This window comes from Tenrec ecaudatus, chromosome 3 (genome assembly GCF_050624435.1).
Source record: "Tenrec ecaudatus isolate mTenEca1 chromosome 3, mTenEca1.hap1, whole genome shotgun sequence".
Taxonomy (NCBI): Eukaryota; Metazoa; Chordata; class Mammalia; order Afrosoricida; family Tenrecidae; genus Tenrec; species Tenrec ecaudatus.
The window spans coordinates 88,975,133-89,002,415 of record NC_134532.1 but is presented as its reverse complement, the minus strand read 5'-3'; the positions used below and the strand labels follow the sequence as shown (position 1 = coordinate 89,002,415).

At 39.5% G+C, this 27,283-nt stretch overlaps 1 protein-coding gene across 1 annotated transcript in view; it reads right to left on the bottom strand.

Annotated features, from left to right (window-relative positions):
* SCLT1 (sodium channel and clathrin linker 1) overlaps positions 1-27,283 on the bottom strand; it is a 223,238-nt gene that overhangs the window by 104,477 nt on the left and 91,478 nt on the right. The window contains exons 11-14 of the mRNA XM_075543790.1: positions 24,681-24,772; positions 10,270-10,447; positions 5,667-5,765; positions 3,204-3,275 (exon numbers count right to left, since the gene is read on the bottom strand). Of these exons, the coding sequence (XP_075399905.1) occupies positions 3,204-3,275; positions 5,667-5,765; positions 10,270-10,447; positions 24,681-24,772 (441 nt within the window). The remainder of the gene's footprint in view (positions 1-3,203; positions 3,276-5,666; positions 5,766-10,269; positions 10,448-24,680; positions 24,773-27,283) is intronic.

The following is a 27,283-nucleotide window of genomic DNA, read 5'->3' as shown; positions in this document are numbered from 1 at the left end:
ATAGGTTGGATGAACAATCTGGAGGAGAAAAAAATGGGACTGGCAGTTTTGGGGGGACATAGGAGAGGGGGAGCTGGGGGGAAAGGTAGTGGTGTTAACAAACCCAGGGACAAGGGAACAAGTGATCCAAATTGGTGGTAAGGTGGGTGTGGGAGGCCTGGTAGGATGTGATCAAGGGTAATGTAACGAAGAGGTATTGTTGAAACCCTGGTGGGGACTGAGCATGATAGTGGGAGAGAAGGTGCGTCAAGGGAAATAGAGGAAAGAGCTGGGAGGAAAAGGGAATTTTTAGAGGTCTAAATAAAGGCATGTACATATGTAAATATATTTATATATGAGGATGGGGAAATAGATCTATGTGCATATATTTATAGGTTTAGTATTAAGGTAGCAGATGGACATTGGGCCTTCACTCAAGTACTCCCTCAATGCAAGAATACTTTGTTCTATTAAACTGGTACTATACCATGCTCACCTTCCCGACACAATTACGGAAGACAAAGCAGGTGCATAAGCAAATGTGGTGAAGAAAGCTGATGGTGCCCGGCTATCAAAAGATATAGCGTCTGGGGTCTTAAAGGCTTGAAGGTAAACAAGCGGCCATCTAGTTCAGAAGCAACAAAGCCCACATGAAAGAAGCACACCAGCCTGTGTGATCATGAGGTGCCGAAGGGATCAGTTATCAGGCATCAAAGAACCAAAAATCATATCATTGTGAATGAGGGGGGAGTGCTGAGTGGAGACCCAAAGCCCATTTGTAGGCTACTGGACATCCCCTTACAGAAGGGTCTCGGGGAGGAGACAGCCAGTCAGGGTGTGATGTAGCAATGATGAAACATACAACTTTCCTCTAGTTTCTAAATGCTTTCTCCTCCCCACCCCACTATCATGATTCCAATTCTACCTTACAAATCTGGGTAGACCAGAGGATGCACACTGGTACAGACAGGAACTGGAAACACAGGGAATCCAGAGTGGATGATCCCTTCAAGACCAGTGGTGTGAATGGCGATACTGGGAGGGAGGAGGGAGAGTGAGTTGGAAAGGGAGAACTGATTACAAGAATCTACATATAACCCCCACTTGGGGGGCGGACAACAGAAAAGTGGGTGAAGGGAGATGTTGGACAGGGCAAGATATGCCAAAATAATAATCTATAAATTATCAAGGGCTTATAAGGGAGGGGGGAGCAGGGAGGGTGGGAAAAAAATGAGGAGCCGATGCCAATGATAATGATGAAGGCAAAGAATGTACAAATGTGCTTTATACACTTGATGTATGTATGGACAGCGATAAGAGTTATATGAGCCCCTAATAAAATGATTAAAAAATTAAAGTAATATTTAACTTATGTCCCAGATTTTGTCTTTATATCATAGATGGCAATACTATTGACTGTGTTTCCTAAGAAAATCTGTTTTTTAAAGAAGCTGAACAGACTTTGCTTTAATTATTTTCTACCATACTGAATACTTCAAATACTTTTCAATCAGGCAGTATAGTTTCCCCCATAGACTCTAAAATGTGATATCAGATATTTCATTTAAGATATATATATTCCATAGAAGATGAAGATATTTCATATATTTAGAAAAATTTCTACTGAAAAGTAGAATTATTTTACTATACAGCATGGGAAATGGGTTTTGCAATAACCTGAAACTGTCATGTATTTTTCACTCTACTGTGCATCTACAGCTCTGATTGTCATATAGAAAGCAATTGCTTTAAAAACTCTGGTGCCTAGCCAGCCCCTATCCCTCTGGAAAAGCAGGATGAATGTTCCTGTCACTCAAGAGTAGGGGTCCTCAAACTACGGCCTGCAGGCCACATGCAGCCCGCTGAGGCCATTTATCTGGCCTGCCGGGTGTTTTTGCCCCCATTTTTTTTACTTCAAAATAAGATAGGTGCAGTGTGCATAGAAATTTTTTTCATAGTTTTTTTTAAACTATAGTCCAGCCCTCCAAAGGGTCTGAGAGGCGATAAACTGGCCCCCAGTTTAAACAGTTTGAGGACCCTTGCTCAAGAGTTTACAAACGATCCTGGGCTGGGGCAGCACCTATTACTCTTCTAGCTCAGACAAAGATCTGAATCTCTAGTGGCCAATCAGTCAATGAAGTAAAACACGGAGTAAGCTGATAGATGAGGGTACAAAACAAGGAACAACAAAGCAAACAATGTGACTAGCTGACCACACTGCATTTCATTCATTTCACTTAATAGCTTGACATCATTAAACAAGATGACATGACACAAACAGAAAGCAATGTTATTTCTTATTCAAAACATTCAGTATCTACACATGATTTTTGTCTATCACGTATGCTACTGAGTATGTAAAAGGTAGAAAGACTTAATTCCTGTTTCAGAATTGCTTAAAAGTGAGTCTGTAAATATTTACTAAAAAAATAATGTGTACAACAGCATATTAGGAAATGGGGAAAAAAACGAAGGTTGGCACAAGCCCCTTCAGCTACTCTGAGGAACTTAAAACTTATTTGGAGAGAAAATATTTCCATAAAGACAGAGAATAACATAAACTAATATGTAACAATTCATTGCTAAACTGCACAAAGATTAAAATCTACAGATAGTTTTGGAGAAGATAATAATTTGTGAGGTTGTACGCTATCGTCCCTAGAACTTCTCAGAGTCTTCCCTCTTGCAGACAAGGTGATGATATTCCATTTCACCGTGTACTGAAGTTCAACGTATATTCTTAGCTTGCCTGAGGCCAGTCCTCAAGGACTTTCGTCTCTCCTCTCCGCTCTCCTTTAGGGCTCATTTCATTGGAACCTTTCCTGTCGTTCTTTCCCAGGGCCATACACACATTCACTTTCCCCCGCAGCTCCCAGACACAGCCAGCATCTGATAGACGCGACCGCGGAGCATCTCAACAGCATCCTGTTTTCTCTGACAAATACAAGGAAGCACACTAACATGTGCTAAGCACTATTTATCTTTCTCTTTAGGCGCCAAGCCCCATGGTTGCAGAAAGCAGCTCTACCTGGACTTTCTCTTCTTTTCTAGCATGCTACATTGGTCCAGGCTTCGTAAATATCTTCTCTATGAATGAATGTCCAATAATATGTATTCCGAAACTTACATACATTGCCATCAAGTTGATTCGGACTCATACCATATCTTGGCCTTTTTAAAAAAAGGCATATTTAGAAAGACATATCAATAGGTTTCTAACATACCATTTGAAGGGCTGAACATTCTTCTGTTAGTCTCGAAATCTGCATGTTATAGTGTTTTTTTGTATTTGCAACCTGTAAAGGAAGATATATATATATATAAGTTATTTAACTCCAAAATAAAATGACTTCTATCTGATTAAATGGATTTTTTTGGAAAAAATTATACCTTTTAGAGCATAAAAGACGACATAAAAGTGGAAGAAGACAGAACGAGACACTATTATTTAAAAGAATAGCAGTTGTCAAGCATTTTGGTCTCAGGATCCATTAAGCTCTAAAAATAGCAAGGCATTGTTTATATAATGGGGTTTTCTATCAATGCACTATAATAGAAGTGAAACCTGAGAAAGTTTATAACATTTACTTAATAATCCTTTAAAAATAGTCACTACATATTAATAAATTTTTTATGTAAACTAAATACATTTCCCCAAACCAAATCACTTTATGAAAAGAGAATTGTTTTATCTCTCTGAGACAGTCTCTAAATGTCTAATTCAGTAGAAGACAGGTAGATTTCCATGATCTGTTTCTACATTTACTCTGCTAAGTCACTGCATGTCATGTAGTCTCTGCAGAAAAAGAACAAACGATGCATTACAATTGTGGAGGGAAGCGTGAGCCCAAGAACCACCCAAACCACACTCGGAACACTTTCCCAGAGAACAAGGCAAGAGAAAAAATCACACACTAAAACTGTTATTAGACATTTGAGACTTTTACAAAGACATTTTATATTACACATATGCTATTGATATATGTATGATTTTATAAAAAGCCTTTAGTTGAATTAGTATTTGAAATATCTATAGAGAGAGTGAAATTCATGGGCAGAGTATTTTGAAGAACTAGTTGCATTGCATCAGGATGCTCCTATGACAGTATTTTTCCCTATAATTATTCATGCTTTAAAAAGACAAGACCGAGGGATAATGACACAGACGGCACCTCATCAGAAAACTGTTATGATCCTTGGGGATTTCCTCGGGTCAGAATCCTATAAAATCATGTCTTTCTCAAACATGTATTCCTTTTTTTTAAAGGACAAGATCATATTAGTATAAAAAAGAATAATTTATAAATTATTAAGGGGACATGGGAGATGGAGGGTTGGGGAGGGAGGGGGAAAATGAGGAGGTGATGCCAGGGACTCAAGTAGAAAGAAAATGTTTAGAAAAAGATGATGACAACATTTGTACAGATGTGTTTGACACAATGGGTATATGTATGGATTGTGATAAGAGCTGTAAGAGGCCCCAGTTAAGTACCAAAAAAAAAAAGATATTAGTATAAAGTAAAAAAATACAAATAATGTGTAAGAAGAATACCCCCATCACCATTCAAAAAGCCAGGGAAGAAATTTCTGTCATGGAACAACTAAGAGATACTTGCATCCAGGACAAATTCGGGTCGTGTCTAAATCCTTGAGACAAGTTAGATGTAGCATAATCAAGATTACAATGGTTTCTGCCTAGCAGTAAGGCTGTTTGGGATTCTTGCCTTTGGCTAGAGTGGATCTGTCAGCAGTCTGACTAGATACTCTGCAGGTGGGTTTTGGGCTCCCACTGTACTCCACACCCTTCTACCAATTGGGTGCTCATACTTTTAGCTCTGCTACTTTCCTCTTCACAATATTCGAATTTTATGTCATATTTTGATCACACAAGCTGGTGTGCTTCTTCTTTCTGTGTGGACATAGTTGACTCCTCGCTTAAATGGCTGTGTGTTTGAATAAAAGCCTTTAAGGCCCCAGACACTAGTGCGATTGATAGCTGGGCACCATCTATTTTCCTCACCACACTTTGCTATAGTACTCTTATCTTCAGTGATCATTCATGAAGGTTAGTATTGAACAGTGACATAATGTAAGAACTAATTGTTCTTAAATTGGAGCTAGGATTTAGTGTGAGTCCAGAACTCATTCCTGGAGCTAAGCTTTTTTTTTTTCTTTCAATGTGCTGTGACTTGGGAGTTAACAAACATGTTTTATCATTCCACATTTTAATCATGTCAGATATAATTGTATAATTGCTTTCATAAAGAGTCTTCAAACACTTTTCCTTCATGGGCTTCTTGACATCATTCCCTTCTTATCTCCCCCAGTCCTTTATACCATCCCTCCCCCCAAACCCTTGCTATATTACCATATACTTTGTTAATATAAGTTTTCTTTTTGAAGCCCTGCCAAGTATGGTGGTAAATTTTAACTCTATTTTATATTATAGTTTGATGTAAGTTGTTTTCTAAATAGCCACAGTAAGGATTACTCTGCTTTGTTCATGGGGAAATAATAAAAAAAACTAGCATTTACTGACAATTAATGCATGTTGGATATTGTTCGGACTATTTTATGTCATATGTAATTTCATTTAATTCTCTTACGTTGGGTCTATCAGGCACACAGTAAAGAAGAGTATAGCAGTAACGTGTAGTTTAAGTTAAATGTAACTCAGAGTCCCTTACTTCTTTCCTGGTTCGCGAGGCAGCATCTTGAACAAACCGAGAGAGTGTGCCTTTCATTTTCTCGATAGCTTCTTCTTTTTGCTTCTCTTCAAGCAGGGCCTTCAGGAAGCAATCATTTCTAGTTATTACAGATCCCTTTGCTATTAATAAAGATAACACAATAAATGGGTAAAACGTCCATTAATTACTTTCTTGAAAGTAAACATCCCTTAACTTCTGAGACCTCTCCAATTAGGATCTTGCCTAAATCACGAATGAAATGTACCTTCCTTCCTTAACATACACATTTCAGCCGATACATCCATCACTCTTCCACAATCATGTTTGGGTCGTTTTCTCTTCATTTCCTATATAAAACATATCATCACAGATCTCTTGGAGTTCCCTATTGTTTGATATTATTTAAATTAGTTTCCTCACCACCTGAACCCCAGAGTGCCACAGACACTACCTGTTTTGCCCTCCTAATGTGTATATATCATTCTAAACATTTATGATCCCCAACTAAAGATCCATTCTCATAATCCTAGTGTTGCCGCCTGCCTGCTAATTTTTTGCTTATTTTGGGGTTCAAAACACATCTAAATTCTGCTCCCACTCACATTTTGAATTATTCCAACCAGGCTTCCTCAAAATGCTATCTAAATTGAAATAAGGAGCCCTGGAGATGTAGTAGTTATGGATTGGGCTGCTAACCACAAGGTCAGCAGTTTGAAACCACCAGCAGCTCTGTGTGAGAAAGATGAGGCTTTCCACTCCCATTAACAGATGCAGTCTCCGAAACCCACAGGGGCAGTTCAACCCTGTCCTGTAGAGTATTGGTATAAATATTTATCTTATTTCCTCTACAGCAACACTTAAGAGGGTGATTACATTGTTTCCTTGTTTTACTTATTTTCTTTACTGGGCCTTCAGCACATCACAGTATTGGTTTTCCATTTATCTCAATAAACATTGCATATTAGTATGCACCGCTGATTCTTCCTCTTTCCCCAAACCTCTCAATATTGGACTACCTAAGGTTCATTCACGTTCCACTTCTCTATGTCCAACCCTTGATGTGTAAACTAATCTCATATGCTGAAAATACCTGGATATCTATTTCCAACCCAGATATTTTTCAGAGGTATGAACTTCTCTAATTAGGTTTGATTAAATATTTTAATCACCTCAAAGTAAGCAGCCTTCTGTTCTGATTCATATGTCCTACAGGCAGCATACACATGTATATGCATTAAAAATACTGTTTCTTTTTTTCGGGATTGGGAGGGCAACAGTCTGCTGGACTGAAGCCTCCAGTAAATTCAAAGCTTGGTTTCTATACTATTCATACAAGGGAATGGTTACAAAACAAAGAACGAAGCACTTGCTTCAAAAAACATTCTGAACATCTGATCTATGCAAACATATTTCTTTTTTTATAAATCATTTTATTGGGGCTCATACAACTCTTATCGCAATCCATACATACATGAATTGTGCAATGCACACTTATACATTCATTGCCCACATCATTCTCAAAATACGCCTTCCGCTTGGGTTCCTGGAATCAGCTCATTTTCCTTTTTTCCCTCCCTCTCTCTCCCCACACCCCCCTCCCTCATGAACCCTTAATTATTTATAAAGTATTATTTTATCTTATCTTACACGGCCCAGCGTTTCCCTTCACCCACTTTCCTGTTGCCCATCCCCCAGAGAGATTATATGTAGATCCCCAAGATCAGTACCCCCTTTCTACCTCCCCTTTCCTTCTGGTATTGCCACTCTCACTATTGGTCCTGAGGGGTTCTCATCTGTCCTAGATTCCCTGTTTCCAGATCCCAACTGTACCGCTGTGCATCCTCTGGTTTAACCAGGTTTGCAAGATAGAATTGGGATCATGATAGTTGGGGGGGAGCGTTCAAGAACTAGAAGAAGATTGTGAGTTTCATTATTGCTATACTGAACCCCGAGTGACTCATCTCCTCCCCACTACCCCTCTGAAAGGGATGTCCAGGTGTCTGTAGATGGGCATTGGGTCACCATCATGCGCTCCCCTCATTCACAATATGATTCCTCCGCCCCCACCTTTGGGGCTTGAACTGGGTCCCCTCGGCCCTTCATGATCACATATGTTGGTGTGCTGCTTCCACGTGGGTTTTGCTTCTGGGCTAGATGGCCGCTTGTTTACTTTCATGCCTTTAACTCCCCAGATGCTATATCTCTCAATAGCCGGACACCATCAGCCTTCTTCACCAAACTTGCTTATGCACACATTCGTCTTCAGCGTTTATGTGGGGAAGGTGATCACACAATAATGGTTTTTGTTCTTTGGTGTCTGCTGCTGGATCCCTTCAATACATTGTGTTCACTTAGGCCTGTGTGCTTCTTCTCTGTGGGCTTTGTTGCTTCTGAGCTAGATGGCCGCTTGTTTGCCTTCAAGCCTTTAAGAACCCAGGTGCTATATCCTTTTGATAGCTGGGCACCATTAGCTTTCTTCACGTTTGCTTATGCACACGTCTGTCTTCAGTGATCATGTCGGGAAGGTGGGTATCATGGAATGACTGCTTAGCTGAGCAAGGTGCTCTTGTATTGAGGGAATGCACATGAGGAGGCCCAATGTCCACCTGCTACCCTACTACCGAACCCATAAATATATGCACATAGGTCTATTTCCCCCATAATCATAAATATATTTACATATGTAAAAATATTGTTTCTAAATAAATTATCCTGTTCAAATAAGTAAGCTAGAGGAGTCCTGGTAGTACAGTGGTTATGCATTGGACTGCGAACAGCCAAGTCAGCAGTTCAATACCATAACTGTTCTATGGGAGAAAGATAAAACTTTCTAATCCTGTAAAGAGTTAAATTCCAGAAACTCCAAATTCACTGCTATCAAGTGGATTCCTTCTCATAGCCACTCTATAGGACAGGACAGAAGTGACCCGGGGCATTTCTGAGACTGTAAATCTTACAGGAATAGAAAGTCTCATTTTTCTTCTCACGGAGCAGCTGGTGGTTTCAAACTGCTGACTTTCTGGTTAGCAACCCAGTAAGTAATCACTATGTCACCAGGGATCCTAAGCTGTAGAGTTAGTCTTAGAAACCACAGGGGCAGTTTTCTGTCTTATAGCATTGCTAGGAGTCGGAATTGTAAATAAGTTAGTGAAAGGAACAGTTGTACCGATGTAAAATTTTGTGAGGAGGAAAAGAGAAATCCCCTAAGACTGCAACGAGAGTCTGCAAGAAGGAATGCTTGCTTTCTCTTGTTTGCTCAGGGGAGCTTGAGCAAGAAACCGAAGAAGAAAGCTCTCCCTCTCGCCCAGAGAATCTCCATACTGTAGCTACAGCTAGCCACTAGGCCAGTCTGCTGGCTTACGACTTGGTTGACATTTGGAGACTAGGCAGGGAGCGTTACTCCTTCCTCTTTTCCACTGTCCTCCACATGCAATGTTCCATGTAAGTCATCTGATGCATGCTCCACATCTTCATGAAGGTAGACTTTGCAGGGCACAAACAAATACTGTTGTCCTTTCTTTACATTTTCTCCCCAACTAAGTGCTTAGAAAAATTCCCTGCCATATTATCACAATTGTAAGGTTTTATCTATTCTAAGAGACAGTATTGAAGACCACAGATGGAATAGTTTGTAAAAGGTGGGATGAACGGTTTAGCCTTTCTACAATGTGGATTCAGGTAAAGAAAGACTAAGTAAAACAAAACATTTCTTTTATACCTCCCATATTTACCGTGCAGTCAATGAATGTTGATTAAATGAGTTAATGTTATCTACATAATGTACAGGTGCCCTAGTGGTGTGCGGGTGAGGTCACTATGAGTTGGCATCAACTCGATGGCAGTGAGTGACATATGGAGACAGCAACATAGAAAATAAATTTGTGTAATCTGTGGCCCTTATAAATGGCATATCATTCATATGAAAGTGGTAAAAGACAGGGCGCGGCCAGAAAGGCGGCCGCCCCCTCGCCCGTCACGCACCGCACGTTTGTGGGGAGCCTGGTGCTAAACCATTCGTAGATGACCTGCTTCTGGGTCGGGGTTTCGTACGTAGCAGAGCAGCTTCCTCGCTGCGATCTATTGAAAGTCAGCCCTCGACACAAGGGTTTGTAAAAAAAATAGAATTAAAGTAAAAAAATAAATAAACAACAACAACAAAAAGAAACTGGTAAAAGACAAAAATGATTGTGATAGGAAGGTGTCAGCTAATAAAATTTTGTATTTAATTCAGAACAATTAAACTTCAACTCTAGTAGTCATGTAAGTCTGAGGAAGAAATAAAGATGTTCATCTGACTGAACTGAATGTCATATACATTATTTTGCACTAAAGTGTTATAATGGAGCTTTGAAAAGATTATAAAGGGCTACACAGGGATTAGGAGACATAAGAAAAGTCTGCTATTTATATAATAATTCTGGTAGAGAATAAATTGACACTTTATTATATTTTCTGATATTAAGTTTTACCATCTATAAATGATAGGCTTAATAAAAGTACAGCAATTTTATTTTCCGAGAGTTACGCTTCAGTTGTTGTTTCTCTTTTAGGTCATTTGAGGCAGCATTCCATTATTTATAACCATGCTTATTAGCTTTCTTACCTGACTTTTTTGAAGGTTTGCTTCTTCTAAGAGTTGTATGCTATTTCTGGCTCTTGCAATTGCGTCATATTTCTCATTTTCTAGTTGAGTGTACTTTGCTTGAAACTCTTTGCCCTGATTTTCCAGTTGTGTTTTCTCTTCTCTTAATTGGTTGGCTTCTTGGATGGTCACACATAATCTATAAGTTAATAATCACATTGTAGAGAGGTTCTGAGCATTTAATTTTGATCAGGAAATATGTCAGTTATTTAACAAATAGATGCATTTCGTAATTTGATCCTCAGAACATCTCTGCATAGGTTTCATAATCTATACTTTTAAAAAATGACAAACAGGTCCAGAGAAGTTAAGTAGCTGATGATAATCACATGGCTAATGAACAGTGAGGCTGAGACCTAGCCTAGATATTCTGACTCTTGTTGTGTTAATCATTTGATGGTATCACATGGCAATGTTACAAAGCAAATCCCTAAGGAGTGAACTGCTGGTTATATTTATGAGGTTTTTTTGTTTGTTTCCTGTCCCTTACTTTCCTACTCTCCTACTACTGTCTACTCAGGTATATGTGAATTAACTGATGAGTATCTCTGGATGGTTTTCTCCATGTTCATACACACACATTTAAGAGAGAAACGTAAACCTAACTTAAAAACATATAGCCACAGAGCATTTTGGACATACTTTTAATTTATTATTCTAAAAATTAAGTTCATATCCACATGCTTCTCTGAATTTGCTTTCATTCAATAATATGTTGGGGAAATGTCTTCAAACGGCATATCCAAAAGCTCTCCTTCCCAAATCACTGCACTGTTAATTGGCATTTCCGGAAAGATTCAAGCATATTTCCTCAACTTAAATAGCTATCTTGGAGGATTATGCTTTTAAATTTCCTCTTTAGATCCTCTGAAACTTTTTCTGATGATTTATTTACTGTTCTTGTTCTTTTAAAAGAGCTCTTTGAATATTACAGATATAAATCTTCAATCCTATATGCTGCAAATATTTTCCCTTTTATAAATTGATTCTGTTTAAGAAATCTTTGCCACAGTAAGAAAATTTTTTATAACTTCCGAGATTTCAGTCTTTGTAAAAAATGGCTTTCCTCATCCATAAATTTTCAATATAATCATTTGGATTTCCACAAAAGATTGTTATAGCTTTAATTTGCTTCTTCCTAAATTTTTAATCCATCTGGAATTTACTTCTGAAGGTTGCATAAGAAAGAAGTTCAATTTAATTTTTTATCTAGATTGATGACCAGATAGCTGTATGAATATCCTAAGTAAATACGGAATAGAAACAAAATCAAGGTAAGCAAACAATTTGCTGTTACACAATCATAGAAACTTTTACTGAACGAAAACATTACAATGCCAGGTTATAATTTCTTGATATCTGCTTAGGTCTATACACTTCTGAAGTTCATGTTTCTATTCCTCTACCCCTTCCCCCAAAGCATTTTGTGATTTTAGATTTATAGCACATCAAAATGGCAGTTTTTGCTTCCGTGAGAGACGTAAATCATATTCTTTTTAAAAACAAACAAAAAACATCCGAAAGGGCATGATCTGCGCTCTAGGGTGTATGCAGTACGGTTTCTTACTGACATTTTCATAGGTAAGCCCTTGCTACCCTTGAAGAGTGACTGGGGCACTGTTGTGATAGAACACGATTACTGAGCACAACTTTCTTGGTCATTGTCTGACAAATGCAGCTTTCGGTATTCTTAAAATTTTGTCCTCATCAGCACCTGTGATCATCCTATATCCTTTGAGACAATCCATCAAGATTATTCTTTAGGAATCCGAACAGTCAGTCACCATCACCTTCTGAGCTGGTCTATCTTACTTACTTTTAACTGGGCCAGCAGCTACCCTCAGAAGCCATTGTTCAGATGGGTCTTTTACTAGAATGCATCTAACAATATAAAGTGAATGTCTGATTGAGAGAACTTGTTTGTAGCCGAGCAATGATAGCAATGACATATTTAACTATATTTTGTTTGGAATTAACTTGTGCATGTATAAAATAGAACTCTTGTAACGATATTTTTATACTTAAGCTTGCACACACACATTTACTTAAATAATATATATTTTGGTTGTGCCCTGTATTTTGGTAAGGAAAATATATAGTTATATGCATGCAACAATATATAACTATATGTATATTTCCTAACCAATATATATGCATATATGTGTCTCTATATGTTGTTTGTTCATTTACTTTACCTCAAAGCCTTTTGCTCAACTTACACAAACAGAAAGAATTAAGGAAAAACAGCATCAAAGGGTGTTAGTTTGACATTCCAGTAAATGTTTATAATTCCTCACTATGATGCATTACACCCAACTTGAAACCATGGTGTTACTGGTGTTTGAGAATTGGACTTAATGGTGGTAGGTTTGGTTGGGTTTGGTTAGGGCATACTTTGATGGTTACATTTGAAACTAGAATTTAATGTTTGGTGCCAGGGATGCTAGAGATTCAGTAACTACTGGCAAAGCCACAAACTACTAAGAATTATCTCATTAGAAGGTCAATGGATCTGTTGGAGAACATGACACCCTTGATGACAGCTGCAGAGGCAAAGACCAGTGACTGGCCACGGATTCTGATGCGCCACGGGAGATCAGAATCCCCAGAATATAAGCATGAAACGCACCGGAGCAGCAGCAGCAGCAGCAGCTTCCCTTAGGGGCATGGCAAGGCCGAGGGAAGAGTTGAGGACTGCAGCGCTTCATTGCATACGTAGCCCAAGGTGCACTATGTATATAACATGGGGCAGTTACATTCTGCTGAACTTGATGTAACAGCCATTGGTATACAATGGAAAACCACCTTTAAATATAGCATTCTGTAAAATATTATGGTCAATTTGTTAGGGAAGGGGTCATTGCTCTCAACTAGGTCCTGTTTACCTTATCTTTGCCAAATCATTACAACATTATTCACTTTTTAAAAGAAGAAACATAATTCATGAAATTTTAATGAGCTCCGCTCTATAAAATCTGGGAGGCAGACCGCTGAGGGGAAAATGGCAACTCGATAAGTCTCACCCTTCCGGAGCTCCTGCTACCAGACCAGAAAATTGGAAGGTGAAGGGAATGGGGAGGTGGAGTTCCTGAAATTATAATTAGGGTACTAGAGTCTATCCTGAACCCCTTTCCTTGTGATTTCCACTCACAAGCGAACCAAGAGTGCTCTCAAGCACTCTAGGTTTGGTGAGCCCTCAGGTGGCAGCTGACAAGCTCCTTGCGCCCTTGCTGGGAGCAGTGATTACACCAGGCTGATGTCCTAGAGGGGACATAATCCCAGACACAAGGAGAATCCTACATTGGAGCCCTCCGAGCTGTTGGCTACCTTGAACTCACAGCCTGTGGGGGTAGCGGGAAGCCATAATTTGAAGTAGAAGAAAAAGCAGAATTTTACCTGAGGCAGATTGTGGTGTGGGAGAAAATAGGCGAATAGTTGGAGTCCAGGAGGTGAATTCAGTTTCAATTGGCAGAGAAGGAAACAACCCCCTTGGTAAACTGGATCTACCCCTCTGGGGTTCAGTCTGACAGCCCCCAAATCAGAGCACATCACAAGCATAATATAAAAAGGAGTAAAATATATATTATTGGTTAAAAACTCAAAACCCAGTCTTGTTGCTCAGCTCCAAGGAGCACATAGACAGGGCCGTTAACATAAACCAGCATAAGAAGTCCAGTTAAGGAATGCCAGATTTTAGCTACAGGGCCTGGAGACTTTTTGCATAACAAAGACCCGCTAAAGCAATTCTAAGATGGTAACAGGGAGACAATTTAATTTGATTTTATAATAGCTGGCCAGGGAGATAATAAAATAAAATCCTCTGGTCTAATAGGGCACGAGCAGTCTAGATAGGACAATAAGCCCAGCTTCCGTTTCAGTGATTGTCCACACAGTTGGGGAGGGACTGCCAGTCCTGGAGCCCTACACCGGGCTGTGGGAACACCCGTCTCCCACCCCTGCTACAGTGCTACATACAGTATAGGCAGGTATACCAGCGAACTCCAGCGCTCATTACCTCGGTGGGAACTGACACCAGGCCACTGGTGCGATCTTGCCTTTGATAGTTATCCCACCTGCATCTGTGGGTCCCTTACATCAAGTGGGTACACTACCCTGCTACCTTGAGGAAGAGTTGGAACTCCTGCAGCTTCATGGACAGGTGATCAAGTCTCAGTTACATCCTTACTTAGCACTCTATTTGTTCTGACTTTATTTACTAGCCCTTCTATCTTTCCCACCGCAGTCAGTCTCAACAAGCTCAGGTTTGTGTTGGGTTTTTCCTCTTTTTTTCTTTCTCTTGCCCTCTTCCTCCCCTTTCCTCCCTCTCTTTCATATCATACACCACTACTGGCTTCCAGTTCACTACCTTCTGCATAGAGCACATCAACAGAAATAGCAGGGGGAACTCAGGACCCTCTGTGGGAGTGCTGTGTACCACACAAGGCAGCTGTGACAGCCATCAACAGTGCGCTGTGTTGCTGAGCAAACCTCCATCAGACCTTTAAGGTGATCTTGTTGGGCAATTCCGCCCAGTACCACTGGGTCCCTGCATTAAACGGGCACACAAACCTGTCACTGTGGGGCAGGGTATAAACCCCCCTGGCCCCACATTCAAGCAATCAGGGATCAGTTAGCTCTTTAGGGTTTACTTCCCCCTTCTCTCTCCCTTTCCTCTTTACCAGTACAGCCAATTTTAGTGAACACAGATTTTACCACTTTTCTTTCTTTCCTCCTTCTTTCTTTGTTCTGTTCTCATCTCTCTCTGCTTGTATGATTCACTCTTCTTGCTCTATTTCCTTTCACAGTCAATTGCTGGTTCCCAGACCCCAACCCTCTGCCTAGGGCAATTATGCCCACCCAGTGAGCAGCCTGCACCCTCAGACAGTGCTGCACACAGGACGAGTCAGTGCGACACACAGCACAGCACAGGGTCAGCGATCTCTTTCCAGTTATTTTCCCTTTGTGCTCTTTCACTTTTTCTTCTTTTCTCTTCTCCTAGTTCTTCTCTTTCCTGCCACAGCATCAGCATATCCAGTTCTTTTTTGTTGTTTTCTTTTCTTTCCTTTTTTATACTGTTTTCACTTTTGTTTACTCTGTGCATTTTAGTTGTGTGTGAGTGGGTGTCAGTTTCCTTGGCATTGTTGCTCCAGTCTTTGTTTTCTTCTTTCACACTTTGTCCTCTCCTTTCACTCTATTTCCTATCACAAGCCACTAGTGGCCTCCGTCTAGGGCAACTTTGAAGGCCTAACTGGGGAAGCTCCCATCCACATTTATTGGCTTTGCAAGCAGCTGCGGAAATCACACTGGTCCTCTTCCATACACCAAGCAGCAGGGGATTCTCCCCTGCAAACAGTAGGGGTATCCCCAGCCTAAACCCCGAGGCCCTACAAGAGACTGGGGGAAACGCCTGACCACACTGGTGGGGCTACATGCTACTGCGGGAACATCCACCCAATCTACAAAGTGCTCTCTCTGCCTACGGTAATTACCCTGTCAGCTACAGAGCTCTACATCCAGGAGAGTATACCCACACGCCCTCTTGGGGACAAAAGCTACAGAGAAAAACACCACAAGATCTCGAGGTGCTCCAAGCACCGTGAAGCCTACTTAGAGATCGGCCAGTGAAGTGACACTCTCGTGGGCCTACAACCCGACCAGTGTCACATGAGAGGAATATACAACTCACATAACAAATAAGGGTATACTATAAAGCTAGGATAAGAGGAATATATCGTGATAGCCTGAATGTTCAGGATAGCTACCAGCAGGTAGTTCATAGAAGCACTCATACAAGTCGCCCAAGAGAGAGACCAGTGATCTGGAAGATGCCTCCAGGATCCTCTAAAACAACACGTAAACAGCAACCAGTTCTAACAGCTTCAACGAAGAAGCAGGAGAAACAGAAGACAATGCCAGAAGAAGTCATGAGCCTAACTGTGGACATAGAAAAAGCAGATATTGACCAGCTACAAAAAGAAATTTTCAGAATGCTGCTTGGAGTCACAAATGAAATGAGGGAAACAATGCAGAAAAAAGGTGAAATGATAGAGGACATAAAGGCAATGGACCAAAGGGAAATACAAGAGTTAAGGTCTGAAACAACAAAATCCCGTGGCAAATTGACAGACTTTGCCAACAGACTCGAGGAGGCAGAGAATCATACCAGTAATCTAGAGTATAACCACGCAGGCCTCAGCAAATGGGAAAAGCAGTCAAATAAGACAATCAAAGAAGGTGAAGAAAACTTGAGAGCCATGTCTGATGCTATAAAGAGGAACAATATTAGGACAATTTGACAACCGGGACAAGACACAACAAAGAAGTCAACAGCGAAAATAGTGAAGAAATTCTTAGAGGAAAACTTCCCCAGCTTAATAAATGAAAATCAGGCAAACATTCTCAAGGTTGAAAGAAAACCAGCCAAACTGAATCCCAAGAAGCCACCAAGATACATAATAGTCAAATTATCCAACTATGAGGAAAAGGAGACGATCATAAACACAGCTAAGGAAAAGCAAACAGTCAAGTATAAAGTACCCCAATAAGAGTATGTTCAGACATGGAAGAGGAGGGAATGGAGTAACATATTCCAAAAACTGAAGGAAAACAAACGCAAACCCAAGAACATTTTACCCAGCCAAATTATCTATTAAGATAGATGATGAAGATGTAAGAGTCTTTCCAGACAAAGACAACCTCAAAGAATACATAAAAAGAAACCCAACTTTACAAAAGATCCTTGCTGATCCAGTATGGGCAGAAGATCAACATTCACGGAGGGCTAATAAGAGACCATCACATAGAATAACTCCACCTACAGGATGACAAAGAGAAAACAACCCCCAAGAAAGAATCAGCTCAATAATGGAAAGAAGGCAAACATAAACCACACACACAACGAAAGAGTAAAAGATAGGTACATAGGCAAAAATCCAGCACAAAAGGTACAAGATGACATCATAGAGATCACAGATGGATGTAATAACACTGAATCTCAATGGCCTGACCTCAGACATTAAAAGGTAGAGGCTAACGGACTGGCTCAGAAAACATAATCGATCTGCTGCTTCCAGGAAACACATCTCAAGCTTGCAGACAAAAACAGGTTGAGAATAAAAGGCTGGAGAAAAATATACCAAGCAAATGGCAATGCAAAAAAAAGCAGGGGGTAGTGATCTTAATATCTGACCAAATTGACCTCAAGATACAGGCCATAACAAGAAACAAGGAGGCGCACTATATAACGCTCAACGGAACAGTAGACCAAGAACCAGCGAGGATAATAAACATGTATGTGCCAAACAAGAGACCTGCTAAATTTGCAAATCAAATACTCCAAAAGATGAAAAAAGAAATCACAGGCTCAACAAATATAGTTGGTGACTTTAACACAACACTCTCTGAAAAAGACAGATTATTGGGAAATAAATTCAACAAGGAGGCTACAGGTCTAAGTAGCACAATTAAAAGACTTGACATGATAGATATTTTCAGAACTTTCCAACTACAGGCTAAATAAAATCACATTCTTTTCAAGCCCATATGGCACATATCTGAAAATATACCACATGCTGGGTCACAAATAGAACTTGAGTAAATTCAAGCACATAGAGTATATACAGATACATCTCTCCGATCACTGTGCCATAAAGCTAGAAATTAACAGAAGAACGGTGATTAAAAACAAGGGCAAAAAATTAGAGAAAGAACAATTTTCTATTGCAAAAGATACGGGAATTAACCCAGATCAGAGTTAAAATCAGGCAGTTTCTAGAAACCAATAAGAAGGAAATTATGACATACCAAAACCTGTGGGATACAGTAGAGGTATTTATCAGAGGAAGGCTGATAGCAATAAATGCACACGATGAAAAAGAAGAGGGACTCCTGGATGATATACTGATATAAAACTTATACCAATTAGAGCAGAGTCAACAGAACAACCCTACTAATAGCAAGAGGATAGATATAATAAAAATCAGAGCCAAGATATACGAGAGGGAAAACAAGAAAACTATGGAAAATATTAATGCCACAAAAAGTTGGTTCTTTGAAAGAATTAACAGAATTGATAAAGGGCTGGAAAAACAACCACAAAAAGGAAGGAACAAACGATATTTGCAAGTATGAGGGACGAAACAGTGATATTACAACGCACCCTAATGAAATCAAAAGGATAATTACACAGTACTATGAAGGTCTATACTCTAACAAATTCAACAATTTGGAAGACATGGACAAATATTTGGAAACACAATCCCTCCCTAGACTATTCCAGACAGATGTTAAGAACCTCAACAGACTCATAGCAAAGGAAGAATTAGAAAAGGTAATCAAGGGTTTACCAACAAAAAATCCCCGGGCCAGATGGCTTCACAGGAGATTTCTACCAACTATTCAGGGAAGAACTGACACCAATCCTACACAACTCTTCCAGATCATAGCAACTGATGGAAAACTCTCAAACTCTTTCTATGAAGCTAGTATAACTCTCATACCTTAAAGTGGGCAAAAACAATATAAGAATCAAGAGCTACAGACCAATATCCCTAATGAACATCGACATAAATATCCTTAACAAAATACTGGCCAATAGGATACAAAAGCATATTTTAAAAAAATTCACCTTGTCCAACTGGGATTCATACCAGGGATGCAGGGATGGTTCAACATACGAAAGACCATTTGCCACATTGGCAGGAAAAATGATAAGAACCACATCATAGTATCTATAGATGCAGAAAAAACATTCGACAACATGCAACAAGCATTCCTGTTTAAGACACTCAAGAAGATACGAATAGAATGAAAATTCCTCAATATTATACAAGCCATATATGAAAAACCAACATCTAATGTGGTAGTTAATGGGGAAAAGACTGAAACAATTGCACTGAAAAAGGGGACCACACAAGGATGACCCTTGTCCCCACTCCAATTTAACATTGTACTGGAGGTCCTAGCTAACAACAGAAGACAAAGGAAAGATATTAAAGTTATTCAGCTGGGGAAGGAAGAAGTGAAATTATTATTCGCAGACGACATCATTCTCTTTATCAAAGATCCCTTAAACTCCACAAGCAGAGTGTTAGAAGCAATAGAGGAATAAGTCAGAGTGGCAGGATACAAAATCAACTAACAGAAGTCTATTGGACTGCTCTACACATCAGACAAGATCACAGAAGAGATGATTAACAAGGCAGTACCTTTTACAATAGCCAAGCACAAATTGAAATACCTAGAGATACTCTTGACTAAAAAACCAAAAGATTTGTATGAGGAAAATTATAAAACACTACTACAATAAATCAAGAGTGACCTCAACAAATCGAAGAATATCCCATGCTCGTGGACTGGCACACTCAATTTAGTAAATATATCAGTTCTACCCAAGGTGCTATGTAAGTTCAATGCTATCCCAGTACGAATAGCACCATCCTTCTTCAAAGAATTGGAAAACCTGACTACCAACTTAATAGGAGGGGAAAGAAGCCCAAAATTAGTAGAGAACTCCTCAAGAAGAAGGAGAAAGTCAGAGGGCTTGCTCTACCTGACTTTAGCATGTACTATACGACCACAGTAGTCAAAACAGTTTGGTACTGGTATAACGACAGATATTCAGACCAATGGAAAAGAGCTGAAGACCCAGAAATAAAACATCAGCATACAGACAATTGATCTTTGATAAGGGCCCAAAAATATTAAATGGGAAGCAGATGCCATCTTTAATAAATGGTGCTGAAAAAAATGGATATCTACCTGCAGAAAAAAGACACAAGACCCTAACCTCACTCCATGCACAGCACAAGAATAGACTCAAGGTGGTTCACAGACCTTGAGATAAACCCCCCAAAATTAGGGCCATTAATGATGGAATTGGGAGAAACCTGAGAACCTTGGCACAGGGACATAGGCTATCAGAAATAGGTAAGGATATAAATACAGAGGAGTCACAAATAGACAAGTGGGATACACTGAAGATAAGACACCTGTGTACATTGAAAGAATTCACCAAGAGAGTAATAAGAAAGCCCACCAACTGGGCAAAATCTTTACCAATGACACAGCATACAAAGGCCTTATTACTAAACTCTACAATACTTTGCAAGCTTACAATACGAGAAAAACTAGCTGCTCACTGAGAGGTGGGCAAAGTACCTGAACAGAGTCTGCAATCGAATGGCCAATAAACAGATGAGAAAATGTTCCTGATCATTAGCCATAGAGAAATGCAAATCAAAACAGCTATGAGATACCACCTAACATCCTCAATTAAAAAAATCAGAGAGCAACAAGTGTTGGAAAGGCTGTGGGGAGATAGGAACTCTCTTTCACTGGTGGTGGACCTGTAGGTATATACAGCTACTATGGTAATGGATTGGGCGATTTCTCAAACAGATGGAAATTGAGCTACCATACGAATGAACCAGCAATTCCCCCTACTCGGCATATACCCAGAAGAGGCAAGAAACAAACCATGGCCAGACATCTGTGCTCCCGAGTTCATTGCGGCACAGTTCACAATTGCAGCAGTTGGAAACAAACCAAATTTCAATCAATAGACGAATGGATTAAACAACTGTGGTACATACATACAATGGAGTACTACGCCTCGCTAAAAAGCAGTGATGAACGCATGAAGCATATCGCCGCATGGGAAGAACTGGAGGAAATTATGCTAAGTGAAGTAAGCCAAGCACAAAAGGACATGTATAACACGAGTCCGCTAAGGTAAGTTTAAAAATAATAAAAAAGAACCGAAAAGAAAAATTAAAAAAGGGCACAGGGAAAATGTTATTGTATACAAACACTCCTGGGGTGAATTCCAGGTAGTATGGCAGGGGCCAGATCAAATCCAGTACATATGGTAGCCAACTAAAAAGGGGGGGGGGAGAAAAGGGAAATAAAAAGAGGTGTTGGGGGAGAATAGGGCACTGACCCACCCATGGGGAGGGTATTGTTTGTGTCTCCACAGGGAAAGAGGGACCAGTGTTCTGGGATGCGAATTCAGTGTGCTGGCAAGGAGTGGGGAGCCAGTGGAGGGGCCTGAGGGCTCGAAGCTTATACCAGCTATGCGGACAACTACCCTTCCCCCCAGAAGAATGTACTTTCGAGGATGGCACTGAAGCTGCAGGTAGGAGAGAAGGGCATGGCTGATGAGAGCACATGGGAACAAACGAATGGGGAGGAAGAGAGTGGAGCACACCTTGGCCCACCAGGCCTGGAGGACAATATCCCTGCTCTGAAGAGCCAGAGTGGACCATATGGCTGATCCCACTATGAGACACACTGTCCCTTGCTGACCCAGGGCCCTAAGGGGGACAACACTGGAGACTCAGTGCCAGGACTGGCCTGGACTGACCCTGCGATGCCGAGGCAAAGCATTAAAGGCATGTGGCAGAACCATGGGAGCAGAGCAGGGAGCTCCGAGGAAGTACAACAGACTCTGGGGCCAGAGCGTGGCACCCCATCGGACCTGACTGGAGGACACGCCTAGAGTTCAAAAAACAGACCTTGATCTATTTACAGGTTTTTCTTTTTAAAAAAATTTTTTTCCTTTTAATTAATTTATAATTTTATGGGTCATTGGTTTTCTTTTTTGTTGTCATCGCTGTGTTCTCATTCGTAGCATGTCTTGCTATGCCTCAATTTTTGGTGCATATTATTAGCTCTACAGATCTATCTAGATAAAATAAGCTGGATGAATAGTCTGGAGGAGAAAACAATGTGACCAATGGTTCCAGGGGGACATAGGAGAGAGGGAGGCGGGGGTAAGGAGGTGGTGCTGACCAATCCAGGGACAGGGGAGCAACAAATGATCCGAAATCAGTGGCAAGGAGGGTGTGAGAGGCCTGGTAGGGATTCAGCAAGTGCAAGGTAACCGAGAGAAATTACTGAAACCCAAATGAAGGATGAGCATGATAGTGGGACAAGAGGAAAGTAAAAGGAAACAGAGATAAGAACTAGGTGACAAAGGGTATTTATAGAGGTTTAAATACAGGCATGTACATATGTAAATATATTTATATAGGATGGTGAGGAAATAGATATACGTGCATATATTTATAGGTTTAGTAGTAAGGCAGCAGATGGACATTGGGCCTCCACTTAAGTACTTACTCAATTCAAGAACACGTTCTATTAAATTGGCATTCCATGATGCACACCTTCCTGACACGATCGCTGGAGACAAAGTGGGTGCATAAGCAAATGTGAAGAAAACTGATGGTGCCGGGCTATCAAAAGATATAGCGTCTGGGGTCATAAAGGCTTGAAGATAAACAAGTGTCCATCTAGCTGAGAAGCATCAAAGCCCACATGGAAGAAGCACACCAGCCTGTGTGACCACGAGGTGTAGAAGGGATCAGTTATCAGACATCAAAAAACAAAAAATCATATCAGTGTGTGCCCACCTTCCCAATATGATCACTGAAGAAAAATGTGTGCATAAGCAAATGTGTTGAAGAAAGCTGATGGTGCCCGGGAACCAAAAGATATAATATCTGGGATATTAACGGCTTGAAGATAAACAAGCGGCCATCTAGCTCAGAAGCAACAAAGTCCACATGGAAGAAGCACACCAGCCTGTGTGACCAGGAGCTGTTGAAGGGATCAGGTATCAAGCATCAGACAACAAAAAATCATATCATTGTAAATGAGGGGGAATGCACAGTGGAGACTCAAAGCCTATCAGTAGGCAACTGGACACCTCCTTACTGAAGGATTGTTGGGAGGAGATCAGCCAGTCATGGTACAGGGCAGCAATGATGAAACATATTACTTTCCTCTAGTTCCTAAATGCTTCAACCCCCTACTATCATGATTCCAATTTTACCTTACAAACCTGGCTATACCAGAGGAAGTACTTTGGTACAGATAGCAATTGGACACACAGGGAATCCAGGACCGATGACCCTTTCAGGACCAGTGGTGAGAGTGGCGATGCCTGGAGGGAATGTAGGGTGGAACGGGGGAATGGATTACAAGAATCTACGAATAGCTTCCTCCCTGGGGGATGGACAGCAGAGAAGTGGGCGGGGGGAAAGTCGGACAGTATAGCATATGACAAAATAATAATAATAATTTTTGAATTATGAAGAGTTCATGAGGGGGAGGGAATGGGAAGGCAAGGGGGGAAATGGGGAGCCAATATTAAGGGCTCAAATAGATGGCAAATGTTTTGAAAATGATGATGGCAACATATGTACAAATGTGCTTGACACAATGGATGTATGTATGGATTGTGATACGAATTGTATAAGTCCACAAGAAAATGATTAAAAAAATCTGGGAGGCAAAGGACTACTGTTATTGTATGTTTGTGTGCATATGTATAAATGCTTAAATTGTTAACTGATTTTCAAGTCAGTACAAAGAAGTAATTATCTTCAAATATGGAAACAAAGAATTCTCAGGGAAAACAAGTTCAGCTTTTGTAACTACTCCTTCTTCTGCAGTTTACGGCTAGACTGTAAAAGAATAATGTGAAAGAACAAATGACATTCACCATCTTTCTTTACCTTCTTTCGGTTTGGTTGCAGTGTTTAACCTCTAGTGCAATGACTTGGAATGCAGATAATTATAAAGGGCTTGAGACAGCATGAAATTTGTTGGATTGCAGAATTATGAAGGGGTTGAGGCAGTATGAAATTTCCCAAGATGCTATGCTTTAAAAGTTTTAATTACCCTCTGGAAGACGACAAAACAGAGGATTTTAGGTTTACTCAAAAAATCAGCAGAGTGACCTCAAGGGAAATGAAGGTGTGTTTTGTGTTGCTGTGCTAATGCAAAATCCATGATTATCAAGGGTTTTATTCCTGTTCATGAAAAATCATTCCTAAAATGATTCCTTTCAAAAGGATGACATTAGTATACTAAATAAAAGGCCCAGAATCCTATGATATACAAATAATCTCTGAACATATATTCAAACTATACCAATGTGCAGTTTTCAAGTGTCTGGTAATGTAAAGAACAATGCTTTATACAATTGATGTATGTACACGTATAGACTGTGATAAGAGTTGTATGAGTCCCTAATAAAAGGTTTTAAAAAAATTGAAGGAAAAAAAAAAGAGTAATGGTTTCAACTCAGTCTGTAGCAGTTTGACTACAGCCCAGAAAGTGAAACAGAACAGTTATATTCTGACATATATGGGCTCACCGTGAATCAGAATCAGCTCAGAAGCATGTTTATTTTATTGAATGTGTTATTTTTAAAAATAATGTTCAGTAAATCTTATGTAAAGCTTGTGACTACAATTTGACTTAGTATTCGTAAAATGTATGCTCTAATGAATTAGTAAGTTAATACTCTGATGTGAAGTATTTTCTGAGGCACTGAAAATAGTTGGCGGTATTCAATAATTTACCTTGTTTCCAGTTTTTTTACAGTAGATTGTAACTGTTGTAAGCGCCTATCCGAGGCTTCCTCTCTTTCTTGGGCAGACACCATGTCCTCCTCCTGGAAAGTATAGAAATCAAAGGGTTACTATGAGAACATAAAACTTGGTGCACCATTCAATGGCACAGGTGATTATGCTGCTAGAATTTCAGTATGCAAATTTTAAAATTCACCAAGACTTTGCAAAAAAAACCCTAAGAGCAGTAAAAAGGGGAAGGGGTAGGAACCTCATTAACCTAGTATGTGAAAAACAATCATCAGAAGAGTCATTGTACCGGGTTTTCTATCAATATTTCAAACTATTCTACAAGCAAATCTAACAAAACAAGGTGGGGTTTTAGGATTTTGTATGCTGGTAGTCCAATTCTAGAATTTAAAAAAAACCATTTTATTGAGGGCTCTTACAACTCTTATCACAATCATCCAAACATATAACCATGTGTCAGGCACATTTGTACATATGTTGCCATCATCATTTTCTTTCTACTTACACCCTTGGTATCAGTGCATTTTCTCCCCTCCCTCATGAACCCTTAATAATTTAGAAATTATTTTTCATGTCACACATCGACCACTATCTCCCGTCACCCATTTTTCTGTTGTCCGTCCCCGTGAGAGGGGGTTAGTCTAGAATTTGTTCTCTTTAACAATGGTATGTTGCCTTTCTCTACAAGGTAATCATATGACACTTCTCTTTTGACACACTAATGCTCAGAAATATATTGAAAAAATGTTTAAATCATCACAGTGAGTACTAGAGTAAATCCAACATGGTCATAAGATATATCAGTATTTTATTTCTAATGTTTGAATTCATTACATGACCAAGAATATCCATGATGCATTTATGCCACCTTTCAAATAGATGCCAGTATCCATTTCAGATCAATGTCATTAAGTAAAAGGAGACTTTTAAAAATTGTTATATTTAAATAAATAAAATTATTTCAGAAATAAATACATAAAACTACCTGGGATTGATGCACCCATTTAAATTTTATGCATAATTCCAAGGCTTTTGATTAGAATTCCACAGACTCTATAAACCAATTTGGGAAGAATCAACATCATAGTATCAAATCCTTAAATTCATGATCATGGTATAGCACTAGATTTTTCTTTTCTTTTTTTTTTAAGCACTAGATTTCTTTAGGTCTCCTTTTATTATTTGCAGAATGCTTTATTTTGCTGTATTCATCCTCAAGTTTTTTGTTTTTAAATGTTATATAAATGATAATGTTTTAATCTCATTTTCCAATTTTGTTACTATGTAGAAATACTACTGATTTTTGCATATTACTTTGTAATCATGTGATCATATAGATTCTATTTACTTTTTTTTGAGACCGCCTTAGAATTTTTTATACATACGATTAATGCCAGAAATCCAAGAAAATGTTATTACTTTAGCTCCCCACTGGAAGCTTTTATAAGACAGTAACTGCAGCACAATGCTGGGCAGGTGCCAGTGGGCATATTGGCTCTATTCTTAATCTTGTGTAGAAGGCATGTGAGCTTCTCCCTATTAAGCACAATCGTGGCTGTAAGTATTTCATGCTCTTTCATGAGCTTTTAGATGACTTTTATCAAAGTGAAGTCATTCCCTTTTGGTTTTAATTTTCTAGGAGAACAATATCATATGTTCCGTAATATCAATAGATATGAAATTTTGCTAAATTCTTTTTCTTTTGCATTTGTTGACATATCACAATAAATTAAAAGATGAGACTTTGTTATTTTGTTGACAGGTAAATTTTATTAATTATTGATGCAATGTAATGTTGCATTCCTGGAAAAAACACACTGAGTCATGTATACGTATTATATAATGCTGGATTTACTTTTCTAATATTATCAAGATTTTTGCATCTATATTCTTTTAAAAAATCATTTCATTGGGGGCTCTTGCAGCTTTGATAACATTCCATATATCAATTGTACCAAGCATATTTGTTCATATGTTGCCATCATTATTTTCTAGACATTTACTTTCCATTGAGTCCTTGGTATCAGCTCCTCTTTTTTGCCTCCCTCCTCTCCTGCCACCCCAACTCTGTGACTGCTTGATAAATTATAAACAATTATTATTTTCATATCTTACACGAACGGCTGTCTCCCTTCACCCATGTTTCTGTTGTTGGTCCCCCTGTTGGGGGAAAGGGGGCATCTATGTTCTTAAGGGATAATGATCGACAGCACTTTTGGTAGTAGATAATACAATGCAGTATCCACGGACTGTTTTAGTCTTTAGATGATTGTTTACTGTTTATTTTTCTTCAATTAGTTAACTGTCTTGCTTGGATTGAACCATTGAAATCCATTGTCCTTAAACGACACAGCAGCTGATATTGACCTTTCTCCTTTCACAAATTGAGCTAGACCTAGAGACCTCTCTGTGCCTGCAAAATTTGAGGATCAGTTGAGGCTTTGGGCAGCAATGAGGCTCATTTTCTAGGTGGATTCCTTATTCCTGGAGCCCTAGAGGCACAGTGGTTACATGTTGGGCTGTGATCCAAAAGGACAGCAGTTCAAAGCCACCATACGCTCCTAGGGAGAAAGATGAGGCTTTCT